The 18,101-nt window shown below is 35.8% G+C and overlaps 1 protein-coding gene across 1 annotated transcript in view; it reads left to right on the plus strand.

Annotated features, from left to right (window-relative positions):
* LOC111487952 (protein CHROMATIN REMODELING 19) overlaps nt 1-15,173 on the plus strand; it is a 21,208-nt gene extending 6,035 nt beyond the window's left edge. The window contains exons 4-14 of the mRNA XM_023135471.1: nt 4,559-4,599; nt 4,674-4,924; nt 5,000-5,180; nt 8,863-9,048; nt 9,187-9,360; nt 11,688-11,846; nt 12,960-13,037; nt 13,148-13,284; nt 14,334-14,552; nt 14,669-14,910; nt 14,952-15,173. Coding sequence (XP_022991239.1) covers nt 4,559-4,599; nt 4,674-4,924; nt 5,000-5,180; nt 8,863-9,048; nt 9,187-9,360; nt 11,688-11,846; nt 12,960-13,037; nt 13,148-13,284; nt 14,334-14,552; nt 14,669-14,831 — 1,589 coding nt within the window. The 3' untranslated portion in view covers nt 14,832-14,910; nt 14,952-15,173. The remainder of the gene's footprint in view (nt 1-4,558; nt 4,600-4,673; nt 4,925-4,999; nt 5,181-8,862; nt 9,049-9,186; nt 9,361-11,687; nt 11,847-12,959; nt 13,038-13,147; nt 13,285-14,333; nt 14,553-14,668; nt 14,911-14,951) is intronic.
* The last annotated feature ends 2,928 nt before the right edge of the window (nt 15,174-18,101 follow it).

The following is an 18,101-nucleotide window of genomic DNA, read 5'->3' on the forward strand; positions in this document are numbered from 1 at the left end:
AAAAAAAAAAAAAAAAAAAAAAAAAAAAAAAACTTCCCAATTTATTGTAAGGGATATATGACCATAGGAAACAAAAGTATTAGACAATTTATACCAAGATATAGCATGATAAATAATATTGTCGAAGAGCTATGCGTAAATCTGTCTTCTATGTGAATGTCTCTTTGATTTCTTTCTTTCCATAAATTTCATAAGAAAACTATAATGAGATCAGGACTTTAGCATTCTTGAAAGGGGTGTATGTTAAGGCCATGTCCAATAAATTCTTTACCTTCATAGGAGTGAGATGTCATCTTTGTCTAGAAGTTTTAAGTGGATGTGCATTGCATAAATAAATGACTTTGTGATTTGTTGTCTCTCTTGCGTAACGGATACCAACTTAGAAATAGTGTTATGTAGGACATTTTTTTTTTTTGGCTAGATTTTCGTTTGTTCTAATGGCTTTATGTGCTATTTTTCATTTGAAGAATGTCACATTTTTAAGGTGAGTTATTTTCCATATTGTCTTTGCTAGCATGAGGTTTATTGCTTCTACTTTTTCCTCATGTCCATCATCATTTTAATGAGTTTGTTTTTCTAGACAATACGATTGGGGCAAGGTCAGGGCTTAATTCAGACCATTCCATAGTATCGTTATCCTTCCTAGAAGTTGTTGATATCATTTCATGTTTCTTTTATCGTGGCCATTTTGTTATAGAGAGTACAAAAGTGGATACTGGAAGGCTAGCTTGGTGTTTTAATCCCAGGGCCATTCCCAAAAGAGTTGCTTCCTCCATCACCCACCCTTTGACAAATGTGATTGGTGATGAAGTTTTGGTGTTTGTTCATGTACTTTCATGGCCCCTTTGTAAAAGATGGGGGGAGGAGGAGGGAGGGAGTCGATTTGTGTACATGATGTAGGAGTATATTTAGCCTTTATAAGTTTTCTCTACAAAGCGTTGTCTTTGTGATAATATCTCCATATTTATTTGGCGAGGTGAGCTTTGTTTTTCTCCTTTATCGAAAATAGGCCAAGTCCTACCTTTTTCCGACAAGATGTGGGGCCATTTTTGCACAAATAGTTTTTAAATAATCTTTCTATATCTGTAGCCACTTTTTGTGACATTTTGAATAGAGACACATAGTAAGTGGGAAAGTCGGATTGTGTGCCTTGTATTAGGGTGAGCCTTCTGCCTTTGGAAGTATAACATGATGACTATGTCTTTCTATTTTTCAATAATAGCCTTCCGGATGGAGAAAGATTTGTGGTTCCTATTTAAAGGCAATCCTAGGTACATATTTGACCATTCACCCTTTTTACAATTGTATATGCTAGCAAAGTCTTTGATAATCTCTGTGCCCATAATCTTTGTTTTTCTGGATAATAGTTTTTTTTCCAAGAATCTTTCAAAGGTTTTTACTGTTTCGATCATGTTTTTCATGCAAGAGATATTTGACAAATCAGAGAAGAGAATTGTATCATTTGCAAAGTGAAGGTGGTTGACACTTCCTTCTTACCAACTTAAAAGCCCTTTATCTGGCTTTCACATTCGGCCTTGGTGAGTAAGTGACTAAGGCAATTCATTACCATTATGAAAAGAAAAGGGGATAGTGGGGATCCCCTTGTTGAAGACCTCGTGAGGCATAGATCTTCCCTCTCGGTCTTCCATTGATAATAATGATGATGATGAAGTTTGTGGATGAAATACTTCCTTTTATCCAACTTGCCATTTTGAACCAAATCTTTTGCTACAAGAATGTTTTCGAGGAAAGTCCAGCCAACCGTGTTGAAGGCCTTTTCCAATTCAAGTTTGTTGACGACACCTTTTTGTTTCTTTCTTTTCCATTTATCTATTAGTTCATTTGCCAGGAGGGATGCATTGAGGATCTGATTTACAAAAGGTTTTTGTTGCCCAGTATTCATGAAAGGGAGGACCTTTTAAGACATTCTGATAGCACCGTTGCTATAATTTTGTATAGTCTGGTCGTAAGACTTATGGGGCAAATTCGGCAATAGTGCTGACATCCATTTTTCTTTGAGACCAAACAGATGTATGTTTCATTTAAGTTGCCATTGCTTCGACTCTCTGAATAGTCCAACATTTAAGAAAAGAAAGAGATAAAATCATTCAGTTTGGGAGATTTGTTGGAGCCTAGGAATTGTATCATCTTCCCTACCTTTTCTTCAGTTAAAGCAACCTTGAGGGAGGCTACTTGTTGTTTGTCAATTGGACTCTAATCAAGATCGTGGGGAAATTCAATTGAGCATCCTCCTTTGAATTCTACTTCTCTTATGAAGTTATTGAAATATTTTATGCCTCTGGTGACTTTTCTGTTGGATTTTTCATGTGCCCACGGGAAGATATCGAAGTTGCCTGTCAAAAGCTAGTCCTCTGTGCAAAGGCCATATCGGTCCTATAATTCCTGCCAGAAGAGAGTTCTTTCTTGATTTCTATAGGGTCATAGATCCATGTTATCAAAAAAACTATAATTGTCGGCCAATTTAATATGTGTAGTTAAGGTGTAAAGACCTTTGGTGACTTCGGAGATGATTAGAGTTGTAGAGAAAGGTTTTGATGAGGGCTCCCTCCCTTTTGTGTCTCTCAAGCCTTTGACATTCAAAGAGATGATAATTATAAAAGGTATTGTCTACCCAATTGTGACTTGCTGGAAAGGAGGCCAACAACCTCCCAAATCAGCTTACTCCGTTTCTTGGTTGTAGTGGGCTTCTTTTTCCCCGATGGAATAGCTATGATGCACATATGGTGTTCTTTTAGCCATGGTGCTAGGACTTGGATGGTTGTTGTTGATGTGTGTTTTGCCAATATTGGGGTGACTTCTTCTGCCTTTGTTTCATTATGTTTTTTGGAGAATAGTTCCAAGCTTGGTATTTGTATGGATAATCTCTCGTAGCAGAGAGAGAGAGTGATTAGGCGTACCTGCAGTTGGGGATCGGGGGTTGTGGAGAGGGGGAGAGGACTTTATGCATATTCGTCATCAGATTCTCGGTGAGAGCCAATAGTGGAGAACTTTGTTCCTGGGATGAGGACTATTTTTTTTTATTTTCTTATGATTATAGTGTGTTTTCTTTTTGGCAATGCTGTCACTTGAGGATCGCGGATAACAAGTGGTATAGCAGATGGAATTGTGGAGGTTGGTAAAAAGTGGGGTTGGGGCTAGTGGCCTTTGGCTTATGTGGGTGAGGTGGGTTCGTCGAAGGGAGAAGCTATAGGTCCATGAGACATGGCCAATGGGCTGGATGTGGGAGCTGGGTTTGGCGGAGGGGTTGAGCTATTTTTGTATGAGGGGCCTGCAAAGCTGGGAGCGGTCCATAGTGATGGGGATGGTATTTAGCTTTTTAGGGCTTTGGAGTACGACCACATTCTCTATGATGTGTAAATCAGGGACTTTTGAGTCATAGTGTACGTGAGAAGTCCCTTTTGATGATGTGCCTCAATGGCATGACCAAGGATATGGTCCAAGAATGCCTCTTCAATTTTTTGCGGTAGCTTTAATATCCTTGATGGTGCTGGTCTTTTCAATGTTGCTCCGCTGCCATGGAAATCGACCATAACATCAATAAACAAATCTCCATTGTTAACTGTAAAGGGAGTCTTTGATGACGATGGTAGAAAGACTTCCGCTGGTATGAAACCTCGTATATGTTCTTTATTCAGATGGTGGTTTCCATTAGATCCACAGTCGATGAAGTCTTTTTGGCAATCTCAAGAAAACCTCCACAAGCATCTCCGATGTGTTCCAACCTTTCAATATCCCAACGGTTGAGAGGGAGATTTTTTTAATATTAATTTTACCCATCCTCCATATGAACCACTAGGTCGCTCAAGTGTTTCTCATTTGACAATGATTCTATTTTCACTTGATAGTTTCCACTTTTTTTTTTTTTTTTTTTTTTTTTTTTTTTTTTTTTTTTTTTTTTTTTTTTTTTTTTTTTTTTTTTTTTTTTGTTTTTTTTTTGCCAACCTTGTCTGCTCTATAAGGTTTTAAATAATAGAATTGTTGAGCATGGATTGTACAATCCTATTTGTCATAAACCAATCGTCATGGAAATGTTTTCGAGTAATGGTCACAATTTTATCCCATACGATATGAATGGGGGAAGCTCAATGTTTGATTGTTTTACCCGTTTGCTTCAAGATCAAGAGGTTTTTTCTGACATTTGTGCGGCTGAAGAAGATATTTGTGACAATTTTTTCTGAGAATGTTTTGCCCATTTGAATTTTTGAACATTTGTGGCAACTTTTAGTAGTAAGCAAGGGATGTGAGACCGGAGAAGATATTTGTGGTCTAGCTTTCTATTTTGAGGCTCATTAGAATTTGGTTGTTGGTCGGATTTTTTGGTGATCAGTGGGGGTAGTTTTCAGACCTTTTAAATGAACAGTATGAGGTTAATTGCTGTTGTGTAACTTTACTTTCTTTTTTCTGATTCCATGTAATTTAAAAGTCCATCAGTGTTGTCACAACCAGTTGAGGAAATAACTCCTATGGCTTTGTTTGATGATTTTTGAGTTTGTACCATGGATTAGCTTTAATACCTTTTAATTTTCTCTATTTGCAGCTATACTTGCGGATGAGATGGGTTTGGGGAAGACAATTCAGGTTGGTACTTGATATTTCTGTTAGCAATTATCATTTTGATGCCATTACTTTATCTTCAGTCCTTCTGATGGCAGGCTATTACATATCTTGTAATGTTGAAATATTTGAGCAATGATTCGGGGCCTCATCTAATTGTATGCCCTGCATCAGTTCTGGAGAACTGGGAAAGAGAACTCAAAAAGTGGTGCCCATCCTTTTCTGTACTCCAGTATCATGGGGCTGCCCGGTCAACATATGCAAAGAAATTGAGTTCTCTGGCCAAGTCGGGGTTGCCTCCTCCATTTAATGTTCTTCTTGTTTGTTATTCTCTTTTTGAAAGGCACAGGTCAATATTTTCCTTTTTTAATTTATTTTGTTATATGCGTTTGTATTAGTTCTTATCTTGGATGGTATTCTACAGTTCCCAGCAGAAAGATGAACGAAAAATTCTGAAACACTGGCAATGGAGCTGCGTTCTTATGGATGAGGCTCATGCCTTGAAAGATAGAAACAGTTATCGGTGGAAAAATTTAATGTCTCTTGCACGTAATGCTAAGCAACGGTTAATGTTGACAGGGACACCGCTTCAGAATGATTTACATGTACTAATCCACTGTTATTACTTAGACCATTTTCTTTTTATCATGCAACACACCAATGTACTTAAGTAGACAACTAGTAATTCTGTTTGTTCTATGATTTTGTTTTTTGTTTTCTAGTGCGTTTTATGTTTATAAACTAGGAATATGTTGAAATTCGATGAAGCATTTATCAATTGTCTTTTGAGGACTTAAATGGCCTTGAACTAAATGTTTATTGTAGATATTGACAAATATGTCTATGACATGCTAAACGAAAAAGTATTAGGAGTATTAGCTCTTTCCCTCCAGTATTCCTCCTAGGTACCAAACATAGCTTGAATCATTTTTGGTAGAAATACCTTCATGAGTAAAAAGGGACATCGAGTCTAGTTGTAGAACCTCATCTCCAAGATTAATCATCTTGTGATCAAAATATTTTTCTTCAAACACACGGTGGATCTAGAATCTTTTCTTGAGAAGAAACCTGTCTTGATACCAAGATAATGCCTAGTCGCTGAAGTGCAGAACTACCATTTTAAAAAAATTCAGTATTTCTGCAACAGTTATTTCAAAGTGTCAATCAACTTTAGTATATTTCACAATAGACCTCAACCCGATGTCTATTTTGTTACTTTTTGTATATAATTGGCTGGTAAAACCTGATGTTTCATCAACCTGTTCATTTGTTCCCAAGTCTTGATAGGATATTTTCCATGCTTTTGGTGATGTCTTCACAGATAAACCTGCATTCTTGGTGTTTCTTGAGGAACGATAGGCAGTTCTTGAGAGTTTCTTGGCTGTTGGAGTTGCTGGCTGGAGTTTTCCCTTTGAGGAATGATTTTGGGTCTTGCTCTGTTTTCTTGTGTTTGTGGTAGAGGTGGGTATTGGTTAAAATTGGTCGCCGTTATTAGTGTAAATTATCTTGCTCGTGTGTCTTCTTCATTTTTAGAAAGGTACATGTGTCTTTTAATACAAAATGGCTAACTAAATCCCTAGATACTTGGCAAATATATAGAAAAAATAAATCTAACTGAATACCAAGACACTAGGTAATTATACCGGAAAATATATCTAACTCAATCCCTGAATATTAGGCATATACATAATTAAGGTCATTCCTTCAACAGTTGCTAGTTGATCCAACTCTAGGGACATATTCTTTTGTAACTGGTGAATACCATGGATAGAACTCTCGACTGACAGCAAGGAGTGATGGTCTTTGATTACAGGGAGGTGGGTTGCTTCACTTCTTTGTTAGTTAAAGGGAAATATCTGCCACTTGAAATGGTGGGTTTCTTTCCTGCCCGCAGGTCCAAAGTTCTTGGAGCTTTGATACCAATTTGGTGTGGACCAGTTTGGAGAGAATTTAATTAATGTTCAACTAACTTTCAAATACAAAACAAAGCCCTTTATAAAGAAACAGCCTGACTTGTCATTCAACCTACAGTAAATAATAAAAACAAAGATAAACTGGCTGGTGAATACAAAAAGACAGAAAAACCAAGTTATGAACCATATACATCAAGATTTGGAGCCATACGTATTCTATGGGATGAAAATAAAGTTGCTGTCAATGAAGTTCTTAAAGGAGAGAGAAGATACTTAGGGTCAGAATTAAGGCCCCTGCATCCGTATTGTGAGGTACCCTGCTACATCCCTCTGGATTTTGCTTCGTTTAGTACTCTCTAGAAACGAAGCTTTCTTTCTTTCCTCAACCTTCAGTGTGTTCATATGTGTGGGAAATGGTGAAAACTAATTTCACCATTTCTCTTGTCCTTTTGCTGCTTGCTGTTGGTCTTCTCTTCTCAAGATTCAATTGGCGTTTGATAACATGCAAGTTGAAGGTTTTTGCAAGACAGACTACTTTATTTTTTTGGGGGGTGTTTGATTCTCAGCTTGCTAGGGTCTGTAGAGAGATGATTAAGGAGTTACTCCTCCATCTGCCTTTTTGGAGAAGGTGATGTCTTTGTGTTAATTGAATGTTTGTGCAATTTTATGGAGTTTGTGGGGGGAGAGAAATGATTTGAATAGTAGTTTGGTTCCTTGTTAGGTTCTTTATCTCTTTGTGGCATGCCACTTTTTTGTAATTATCTGTCAGATCTTCGATGTGGTTGATTGGAGGCATTTTCTTTAATTTGGCTCCCTTGCTGTTTAGACTTGGTTTTTCACATTCTATTGTACTCTTTCTTTTTTTATTGGTGAAAGGTTTGTTCTTCATAAGACAACTAATATGCAAGTTGGAGTGTCCTACAACTATTATATGGTCCGGACTTATCTTGGCATGGTCATCTTCTTTGGGATAATGTTGTCAAGCATTTGATTCTAAGCTATGGTTCGATTTGAGAAGAATCAAAGGTTCTTTTAAGACAATTCTAATGTTTGGTTGGAAAGATGTCATCACTACTTTTAAAGCCTTTCTTTGGTGTACTCTTTCTAATTTGTTTGCTCAATTTTCCTATTGATCTTTATTTGAATATAGCTGCATTCATTTTTCCTTACTAGGATTCTTGTTTTAGTTTACTTATGTAATTTTCTTTCCCTAGTGAGAGTTTGCTTCATTTAAACATTTTTGTATCTTTTCATTATTTCAATGAGAAGTTCATTTGTAAACAAATATGTTTAATATCTCTTTTACAACAAGGTCAAGTTTTTATTTTTTTATTTTTTGTTTTGGAGCTGTCAACCTTGCATTAATACCTTTGACAAGCTAGTCCCATGGTTATGCATTTCTCCTATCTACTACTTCGTGTACAGTCTGTGCAGAATCCCAAATCCACCTTTTTAGTAGCTGCACCTATGCCACAAAGTTCTGGATTTTCTTACAAGACACCTTTGGATGGAAATTTCCTAGACCCTGAGATATCTTTACTCTCATTTCTCTATTGCTGATGGGTCATATATTGAAAAAGGACAAGCAGATCCTTTGGCTTAATCATGTTTGAGTTTTCGTGTGGAATTTTTGGTTGGAACGCAATGCCATATTTTCACAGATAGAGTTGTAATATGAACTATATTATTGAATCCACATCTCTTTTAGCTATTACTTGGAGCAAATTGTCTCCTCCTTTTTGTAATTATAGCTTATCTACCCTTCTAATCATGGAAGGTGTTTTTTCGTAATTATTTTCCGATCGGATCTTCTTTTATGTTCCACTTTATCATATCAATCAATATTTATGTTTTCTCTCCAATATTACATAAATTTCTTTTGTAATGTTTTCTTATTTTCGCAAGTATAAGGGCATTCTTGTAATCTCTCTGGCATAGTTGAGTTTCTTCTACATTCCAAGGACCAAAATCTGCTAGGTTACTGATGGAAACGTTACAAAATCAGTGCTAAGAATGATAGGAACTTGTCTTAGCCCCTAGCTCTCCAACCACAAAACTCACAATCAGCTCGGTTAAACTCCTTGCCACTGTAAAAATCTGTGGATTCCATCCTGTCTATTTTTTGATTTCTTACAAGGATGACAGAAGAAGATACAGGATGAAACTAGATCAGTCTGGAGTTTGTGGATTTTCTTCTTTGGATTTATGTTGCTATGGACTAGTAGACTATCTTTGTTTTTGTTGTTCTTGTCCAAAGAATATTATCACATATCTGATTTGCGATCTGTGTCATGGTTTGCCTGCAATTTTAAAACAATACTGTCTTAATCCGCGCGATTTATTTTATAGCTCATCTGATAGGCTTTTGGTCCAGGAGCTGTGGTCACTGTTGGAGTTTATGATGCCCAATCTCTTTGCTGCTGGGGATGTGGACTTGAAAAAACTGTTAACAGCTGAGAACAATTCTTTGGTTAACCATATGAAATTCATTTTGGGTCCGTTTATTTTGAGGCGGTTAAAATCTGATGTTATGCAGCAACTTGTTCCAAAGATACAGCAGGTATGTCGGAACTTCTTTTTCTAATATTATTGTTGTCTCCTTTCAACTTTGCTCCGGTTCATTTTTGGTATTTTTAATATTCTTCCTTATAATTTTTTAATTATATTTATATCTTTATTACTGAAAAATACGCTGCAGATTCAATTTGTTGCAATGGAAAAGCAACAAGAAGATGCCTACAAGGATGCCATTGAAGCTTATCGAAATGCTTCACGTGCTCGTATTGATAGAAAAGCCAATACTAATTCAGATAACATATATGGTGTTCTTCCCCGTCGTCAGATATCTAATTATTTTGTTCAGTTTCGCAAGGTGCGCAAGACATTTTCTGCTTACCCTTCCTTGACTCATTACTTTGTGTTTTGTTGATTCAATTGGCTCCAGGAGAAATCAGTTGTTCTGATACATATTTGGTCCTTGATGGCAAAATGGCGATGAATAATATTTTGAAAAATTACAGGATAATAAGAATTTACTGATCAAATTGACGACCTCTGATTAAGAAGAATGAAAGGACATATTCATTTAGCATATTTATGAATTTAATTCCAACCGCATAATTTGATTATGAAATTGTCTTCGTAGAACTTACAATCTTTTGCAAGATTGACCTTTATAGTGAAAAATATTACTGTGGTATTAGACCTTTGCCTATATAAATAAAATTTGACAATTCCGAATTTAAACTCCTGTCACTAATATTTCTATTTCGGTATGAAGTTCGTTACTCGTAGGGATTTTGTACAGAACCATAAAATACCAACATCTTCAAAAGCTAGACTGACCAAACCATTGTTAGGCTACTTTTATGTTATTTTGTACCCCTTGAGAGAGAGTCACAGAAGGGAAATATTTCCTTTGGCAGACCAAATCTCATCGTAACTTTATTTCAAGACATGCATGATCATCAAACCTTATGCCTCCAAGCTCAGAAATGTGATTACTGTTAATGTGGCAGAAAGTAAGACCATTTATTGGATAGAACGAAATAAGGAGACATGGATTTAAGGAATGCTAACCTTACGCTTTGACAAATTTGGTTGGGAAGGGGTGATGCACAAAAGATTTGGTTTATTGGTGTAAACTGCGGGATGTAAAATGGACTCTCAATTAAAAACTGTTTCAAATCAGAGACTGGATTACTGAAACATCGTTGGAAATGGAATGTTAAGGAATCTAATAGGATGAAAATAGTTATATGGAACTTTGTTTATAAGGGAATGGAGCTGATGCTGACATGACAAGAAACAACTTCTCATTGATGTATGAAAAGGAAGGAAAGAGTTCAACGATACAATGGGAACAAAAAAAGACGATACAAAATCATCTTTGTTTTGGAAGTGAACCCGTCATGTTTACTTTCTTGATTAATTCTCCTTATATCCATCTAGTTTGAGAAGTCTTTAATAAATAAAACTCCATGATTAAATTCTCGTGCTACAACGGTGTAATGCAACAATATCATGAAAATGGAGGGAATTTTTTCTCATATTACCATCCTTTACTTCAGCTTTTGTTGGGATGAATCCACAATTTTTCTCTACTATTTTGGCGGCTGAATAATCAAGTAGATTAATTGTTTGGGAGGAAATGCTCATTAGACCATTGAAGTGCTGTCCTATTGCTTCAAAGAAAGGACGTTTCCAATATGACAAAGGTCAATTCAGAGATCTATCCTTTGTAGCTCTTTATGAATTCCAGGTGGGAGTGTTTGTTGGACCAATGGTTAATTTTCAAACGAAGATTGTCAATAAGCCACCAGAATCATCAAAAGTTATTCCCAAAAAACCATCATATAAAGCCTTGTTATCCAATAGATTTAGTAAATCCAATGCAGTAAATCCAAGATTCATCTTTGCTGGTCCTAGTCTAATGATGTGCCATTGTTTTCCTTTTCTCTTATGATATATCCGCACAATTTGAAACATTTGAGAATGTGTTTTCGTTATGTTGGTATGACAATCAGAGGGGTTGAAGGTCACCCTTCTTTTAGGTTGTAGGAACTTCCTCTTCTAGTGATGAGATTTTTTTTATTCTTCGGCTTGATGAACTGGTGAATCTTAGTTTGGAGGAAAAATAAGTCTTAAACAAAATTTGTCCAAGTCACATTCGAAAAAGTCCTTCCATGCTCAAAAGTGGTATGCTTGCGGAATATTGATGGTTTGCTACTTGAAGTGATGGTGAGCTTGCAGAAGAGTGATCGTTTGCTGCTTGAAGTGATGGTGGGCTTGTTGGAATGGATGGATGTGCGTCAGAGTGGTGGGCTTTACTAGATTAGGGAATATTGGATGATGTGTTGAGTGGGCTCGCAAAATTAGGAACGTTACTTGAGGTTAGGAGTGTACACAAATCTTCCTTAAATCAAGTTCATTCTTTCAACAAGTTCTGGAATTGAAATAGTCTTCTAATTTGCACTTTTTTCTCAGTGAGCAAGCATTGTTCACATTTTCCACGAAAAACTAGAAATCAATATAATGTATGCAATAACTCAACTATGCTCTTGAATCAAAAATCAACTTCCAATAATGAAGTCACATACTAGGACAGTTGATAAGTGGAAGACTGAATGGAGAAAATTCTATATAAATGAATGTGTATATTTTTGCTATTTTTCCTTTATCTTCTATTTCTTGTTTCAGATCGCTAATCATCCTTTACTGGTGCGGCACATTTACAATGATGAGGATGTTGTTCGTTTTGCTAAAAAGTTACATCCTTTGGGTGCATTTGGCTTTGAATGTTCCGTGGAAAGGGTAGTTGAGGAACTTAAAAGTTACAATGATTTTTCCATTCACCGGGTACTTATTTTATCATTCATAATTACTTTTATTTAGTTTGCTTTCATATATCAACGGTCTAAATTCACATCTTAGTTTATATTTAAATTATTATGATGACAGAATTGATATGGTATGTTTTTATTGCTTTCTTTCTCTTTCACGAATTGATATGATATATATTGAGGAACAGAATTGATATGATATATATCAACGCCCTAAATCCTCCATTGTCATCTTGTCCTAAAAAAATTCCAAGGTTTCTCTCCTCCCAAGTTACCTAGCGGACAGCACTTATCCGAAGGATTTTGGCTTTTCCCTTTTGAGCTACCCATCAAAGCTTCCATGAACAATTGTCCACTCTACTCTGTAAATAAAACGAGAGACCCAATTCTCTTATGATAAATGTTCAATATTTGTCGGCAAAGAGGCAGTGAATAAGTAAGTGAGCTAAGTCCGATCTGGCGCCAACATCATCCAAAAGTGTAAGCACACCTCCACAAAAGCTCCACCCAGGGAGGACAACTTAAAGAATGCAATGTAAACTCTCTGTAGCCTCTGCTTATTCTTGATAAGTGTGGTCCAAAACCTTGGAGGTTAGGATGCCATCGAGGCAGGGCAGGATGGGATTGCTTCTCCACTTTCTTGGGGCAGGCTCGGGGTTACCTCCTAGAAGGGAGCGCGTTCATGCTATTGTGTTGAAAGAGAGAAGCTACCCTGTGAATGTGAGGTAGTTGTGATATCCACTGAATGAAAAGGTTGAGATCAAACCATTCGGAGTTATATGCGGAGATATTAGCAACAGACATCTTCCAACCCATCCACAACTCAATTTTTCAGTTTTGTTTTACTAGTATGCAAGAAACATGTTAGTTGGCTGTTCTGTGTGGATTATCGAACATTTAACAAAGAGATGGTGTTGGACAACTTCCCAAATCTCGTGATTAATGTGCTGTATGGTGCCATCACATGCACTAACCATTTTTCTTTATTTTCCTTTTATTTCTTCTGTTCAAGTTTCTTTGAATCATGGAACTAAATCGTTCTTTTCATTCTTCCTTTCTAGTAGACATTAATGATAGAGCCTTCTGTTTCTCTTTGGTTGTGATCTATTTTCCAATCATCTATTTGCAGTTATTACTTTCATATGGCATCACTGACAGAAAGGGAGTTCTATCAGACAACAAAGTGCTACTCTCAGCTAAGTGTCGGGTATCTGTTTACCATTTATGATGCATAAGTTATTTGGATTTTGATTTTGTGCAACTTGTCTAATTTTTCATTAAAAAAATTCGAATTGAGTTACTTTGTCAATAATACAGGAATTAGCGCAACTACTTCCTTCACTGAAGCAAGGTGGACATCGAGTTCTTATTTTCAGTCAATGGACATCAATGCTCGACATCCTGGAATGGACATTGGATGTGATTGGGTTAACTTATAGACGACTTGATGGAAGGTACCACTTCATCTGTATATATCTTGGTTGGCCTTCCATAGTTGTAACAGAAAGCATTAAAATAACTAGCATGTACCTTTTCAATGTTCCAATCTACATTTGTGAGAGGTAGGCAAATAGTTTAATCAAATTCCATAGCCGATGAATTGAAACCGTTGAAGACTACAGAAGCAGGAATAGATGAGGGATCAATGGCTTTTAAGCTTGCCCTTATGATAAGGTGGATTGATATTTCTTCAATTCGGTGCTTTGGCTTAAGGTTTTGGGGTGACCTACTGATCAAATTGTAATGATTTGATAGTTATATGGAAATTGATTTTCAACTTAGGCCATCCTTGAACCCTATAAATGCTTTAGGCTCATATTTTAATCGGAGATGATACCCATCTAAAATAATCATATATATAAAACCTACACGTATTGCTTTTATAGATCATGGACGGTGATAATACTGTGTTTCATACTTATAATTTACATTACTACATTTGATGGCTTTTTTGTGAACTGTCATCAACTCCGGCCATCCTTACTCTTCAAGTGCTTTTAGGCTCATATTGTATTGGATATTACTCCCCATAAAATCATCACGTACAAAATTTACGTGCTTTAGGATCATACAAGGATATTCAATCTCTGTTTAGTTACATCAGTCAACAACCCTTATTATGCCGAACTTATTACTTCGTTATTTTCTCTTTAATGCAGCTAGTCCGCAGCATATTAAGAAGTCGGGACCCTTTTGTCATTCACTCATTTACACATATTTTTAACTGTTTTCCTTATAGAAAGCTATCATAGGAACCTGGCAATGAAACTTCTACTCAGTTTTCTTTCTGGAAATCTACATTATATATTATAACATTCTAATTATTCTTGGTAAAAATTTAGGCCTACATTGTTTGTACTTCTTATATAGTACCGCTCTTTGCTTCGGTATAGCAATATTGAATTTTTTGAAAAATCTTATGCATCTAGGATCAAATTACGTTGGACGTCTGTTTGTGGTGCCCTGGGATTTACTCTTTCTTGGAATTCTTTCTCTATGACAGCACGCAGGTAGCAGAACGACAGACAATAGTTGACACTTTCAATAACGACACTTCGATATTTGCATGTTTGCTTTCTACTAGAGCAGGGGGACAGGGCTTGAACTTAACTGGAGCCGATACCGTTGTCATTCACGACATGGATTTCAATCCACAGATTGACCGTCAAGCAGAAGATCGTTGTCATCGAATTGGCCAAACCAAACCTGTCACCATATACAGGTATTCCTACACCACTGTTCCATCAAATTCTGCTCTACTTTTCTTCTTTACAAAATTTGAATTCTAGGCACCTGCAGAGCTGATGTTTGACTTCATGTACTCTGTGTCTTTTGCAGGTTGGTCACCAAGGGGACAGTGGATGAAAATGTCTATGAGATAGCAAAAAGGAAGTTAGTCCTTGATGCTGCAGTTCTGGAATCAGGTATCGAGATGGATAACGAGCGCGAGTCATCTGAGAAGACCATGGGGGAGATATTATCAGCAATTCTTCTTGGTTAGAGATTTTGTTACTGACAATCCTTGCTTCCATGTAGCCAAAGTCCAGACTCTTATTCTTAACCGTTCGTGTTTGATAGTTAGGTTCATTGTCGTCATAACTGCTCCTCAAGATGGTAACAATATTAATGCCTCATTGGTGCACATACGAATAGAGCTATGAAAGGTGTTAGTTTGTCCAATATCAAATAGATGTAACATCACTAATGGCAACTAGTTTTAGTTTAGGTTATACACACATGTAACGTATTGGAGTTGGTACTTCTATAGAACCAGAAGTTTCTTTCTGATATTGGGCTGACTATTGGTATTATTTTATTTCATGTTATTTACATTGGAGGGTCACGGACTAAACCAATACTCTTCATTCAATATTTAGACCTTATACTAAAAATATTCAAATTTATTCATAATTACAACAAATATTAAAAGTAGTCTAAACCATTGGTTTATCGGTAGCATATTCACATGGGGGCTATTTTCTTAATGGAATTAGTATTATTATTTTGTACAACACGAAAGGATTCTCGATATTGAACTTGTGATTGTGTGACTTATCGGTTAATTAAAGTGAAAATGTTATGTAAGTGAGTTTACAAAGACGATTTTACAAAAATGAAAAATGAAATAATAAAAAATAAAAAATAAAAAATAAAATTGTTAGATAAAGAAAAACAATAATGTATGAACACGTGAGGCAACAGTGAAATGAAAATGTTGTCATAAGAATATTGATAAAAAGAAAAAAGGTTAGAACATGATGACGTGAAGATGGCGATGGAGTGGAGGGTCTCTCATGGCAACCTGCGTGTCACAACTTGTCTCTACTTTTACGCTTAAGTCCAAAAGAAAACCTCACATAAAAGAAAGGCCCTCACGTGACCTATGACCCCACACCACGTGCTCCTTACCTTGTCAACATCAAAAACATCCCTGCCCTGCCACACCTTCACATGTTCACTTTTTTCTCTCCCTCCCCTCCCCTCCCTCTTATGCATTCATAATGGTTAGCTTAACCCTACAATTCCATGCATTTTGTGGCTCAAATTATACCCTAAAACACCTAAGAAATTAATTAAGATCGTTTCAAATTATACCCTAAAACACGTTAGATACAAAGCTTGTTTCACGTATTTATGGATATATATATATATATACATCAATGATAAGATACATATTCTTAATTAGTTAAATTTATTCCATAAATACATGTAATAGATTATTCTTATATTATCATAGTAAATGTACCTGTATTACTTAAATTCTTTATTTAATATTTAGTGCATGATTGTAGAGAATGTTCCAAAATATCTATAATAAAGACTCTCGATATAAAGATTTATAATAACTTTGAAATAGAATATATCTCTTATTCTATGTACTAAAATTTGAATAGTGGACGGTGATAGTATAAGTGTTAAAAACTTTTGAGATATCCGTTCCTACTTTTTCCCAAAAAAATTATATTCTTTTTAGAAGTACAAAAGTTTCTAAATGAGGATACTTTTGGTGATTAGGCATACCAAAAGTACTCCTGAATACAACTTTTAAGCTTCGTATTACTTTGAAGTTATGGGCAAACGTTGAGTGATAGTACATTCGGTTTCTTCTAAATGTTGGGGGCATGTGTTTTGGTTTGTGTAGACCATAAAACGTCCTAATTTGAATCGAAGAACAAATAAAAGAAAACCTATCTACGAGGAAAAGGAAAATGGACATGTACAAACAAACAAAAGAACAAAGAAAAAAAAAAAAGGTGAAAAGACAGAGACATGTCGTAGGAGGAGGCAAAGGCACAGAGAAGGAAATTAGGTTGTCTTTTTGGTTGTCCATTGGATTCCATAAACCAAAAGTAAAGGGAAGATTTGGAGAAGAAATGAAGAAGAAGCAGAAGAAGAAGAAGAAGAAGAAGAAGAAGAAGAAGCACTCAGAATCATTCCAAATAGCAAATGGCTAAGTTGCTTACTTTACAAATATGAACATGCCCCACTTAAAATAATTGCCTTCTATGTTCTTCTCATTTAAATTCTTTCCCTTTTTTTCTTTCTCTATCCTTATAGAATATATTGAATCGGGTGCGATTTCATTACATAATTTATCTATTGGATCACGATTCGACTTTCTAAAATCTTTGACAGATCCGAGTTCATTACCAAACTCATACGTTTTAAAGAAACAATAAAAAAAAAATGCTACATAATGATGGAAATGTTGAATAATAGAGAGGCAAACGTTACCCTAAGAGTTATCCCCAATTTTTACTCAATTTTTAGAAACCATATGTACACACGGACCCTCTAGACAGGCTCGCATATGTACCTCTAGATTTGAAAACGGGTTACCGCACACTTATGTTGTCAAAAACCAACAAAAAGAAAAAAAAAAAAGTGTATCATATCATTGTGTGTGTCTATAAAGCACACTGGGAAAGTATCCCGTGTTTGTGACATACAATATGTATGAGGTCCCACATTTTCAAATCATGGTACATGGTTATGACGTACGTTATATCTCCATACTTTCCATGACATAACCTTCTTAGAAGGCATGCATTCATGTACATGGCATATCACTCATTCTTATCATACATGATTCATTAAGTATCTCATAGGGTCTAATGTGAATATGGTATTATAACGTACATGGATTGACATACTTGAAGTACATGCATCACAAAAAGTTCTAAACATCACATCATACAAGTAATGAAACGTCGCTAAGCCATAGAGCACGTGTCATTCATACAACATATAATTTATTCAACCTAGTCCAAAAGTATTCCAATAGTAAGATCACTTACTTAATTGGCTTAAGCGGAAGTCGCTAAATACGCTTATTTGGTGTTAGTCGGATCCTATTCGTAGAAGTCCAATTCCACCTATGAAGTTCTACGACATCATAATTATGATATCTCTAAAGAACAAATCATCTAACTCTCTTACTTGATGTAAATTTGGCTCCAAATATTTTAAAATTGGCTAAATCATCTAACTCTCTTACTTGATGTAAATTTGACTCGGAATGTTTTAAAATTGGCTAAATAGTAGCTATACTAACCTCAAACCCTCCCAAATATTAATGGAGGGCTCCAAAATAGTCTAGAAATATAGGAATGAGTACAAAATATCAAACAGAGCTTTTTAAGCCAAGTTGAGCGGTGTGCGAATTGCAGATCGGAGAGAGTGTACTTGTAATTTTACTTGTGGCAACTGCTCATCTGTGTGCATAAATTTACCGATTTTAATGATTTTTGGTCCCTTGATTTTGTTATAT

Source organism: Cucurbita maxima, unplaced genomic scaffold (assembly GCF_002738345.1).
Source record: "Cucurbita maxima cultivar Rimu unplaced genomic scaffold, Cmax_1.0 Cma_Scf00001, whole genome shotgun sequence".
Taxonomy (NCBI): domain Eukaryota; kingdom Viridiplantae; phylum Streptophyta; class Magnoliopsida; order Cucurbitales; family Cucurbitaceae; genus Cucurbita; species Cucurbita maxima.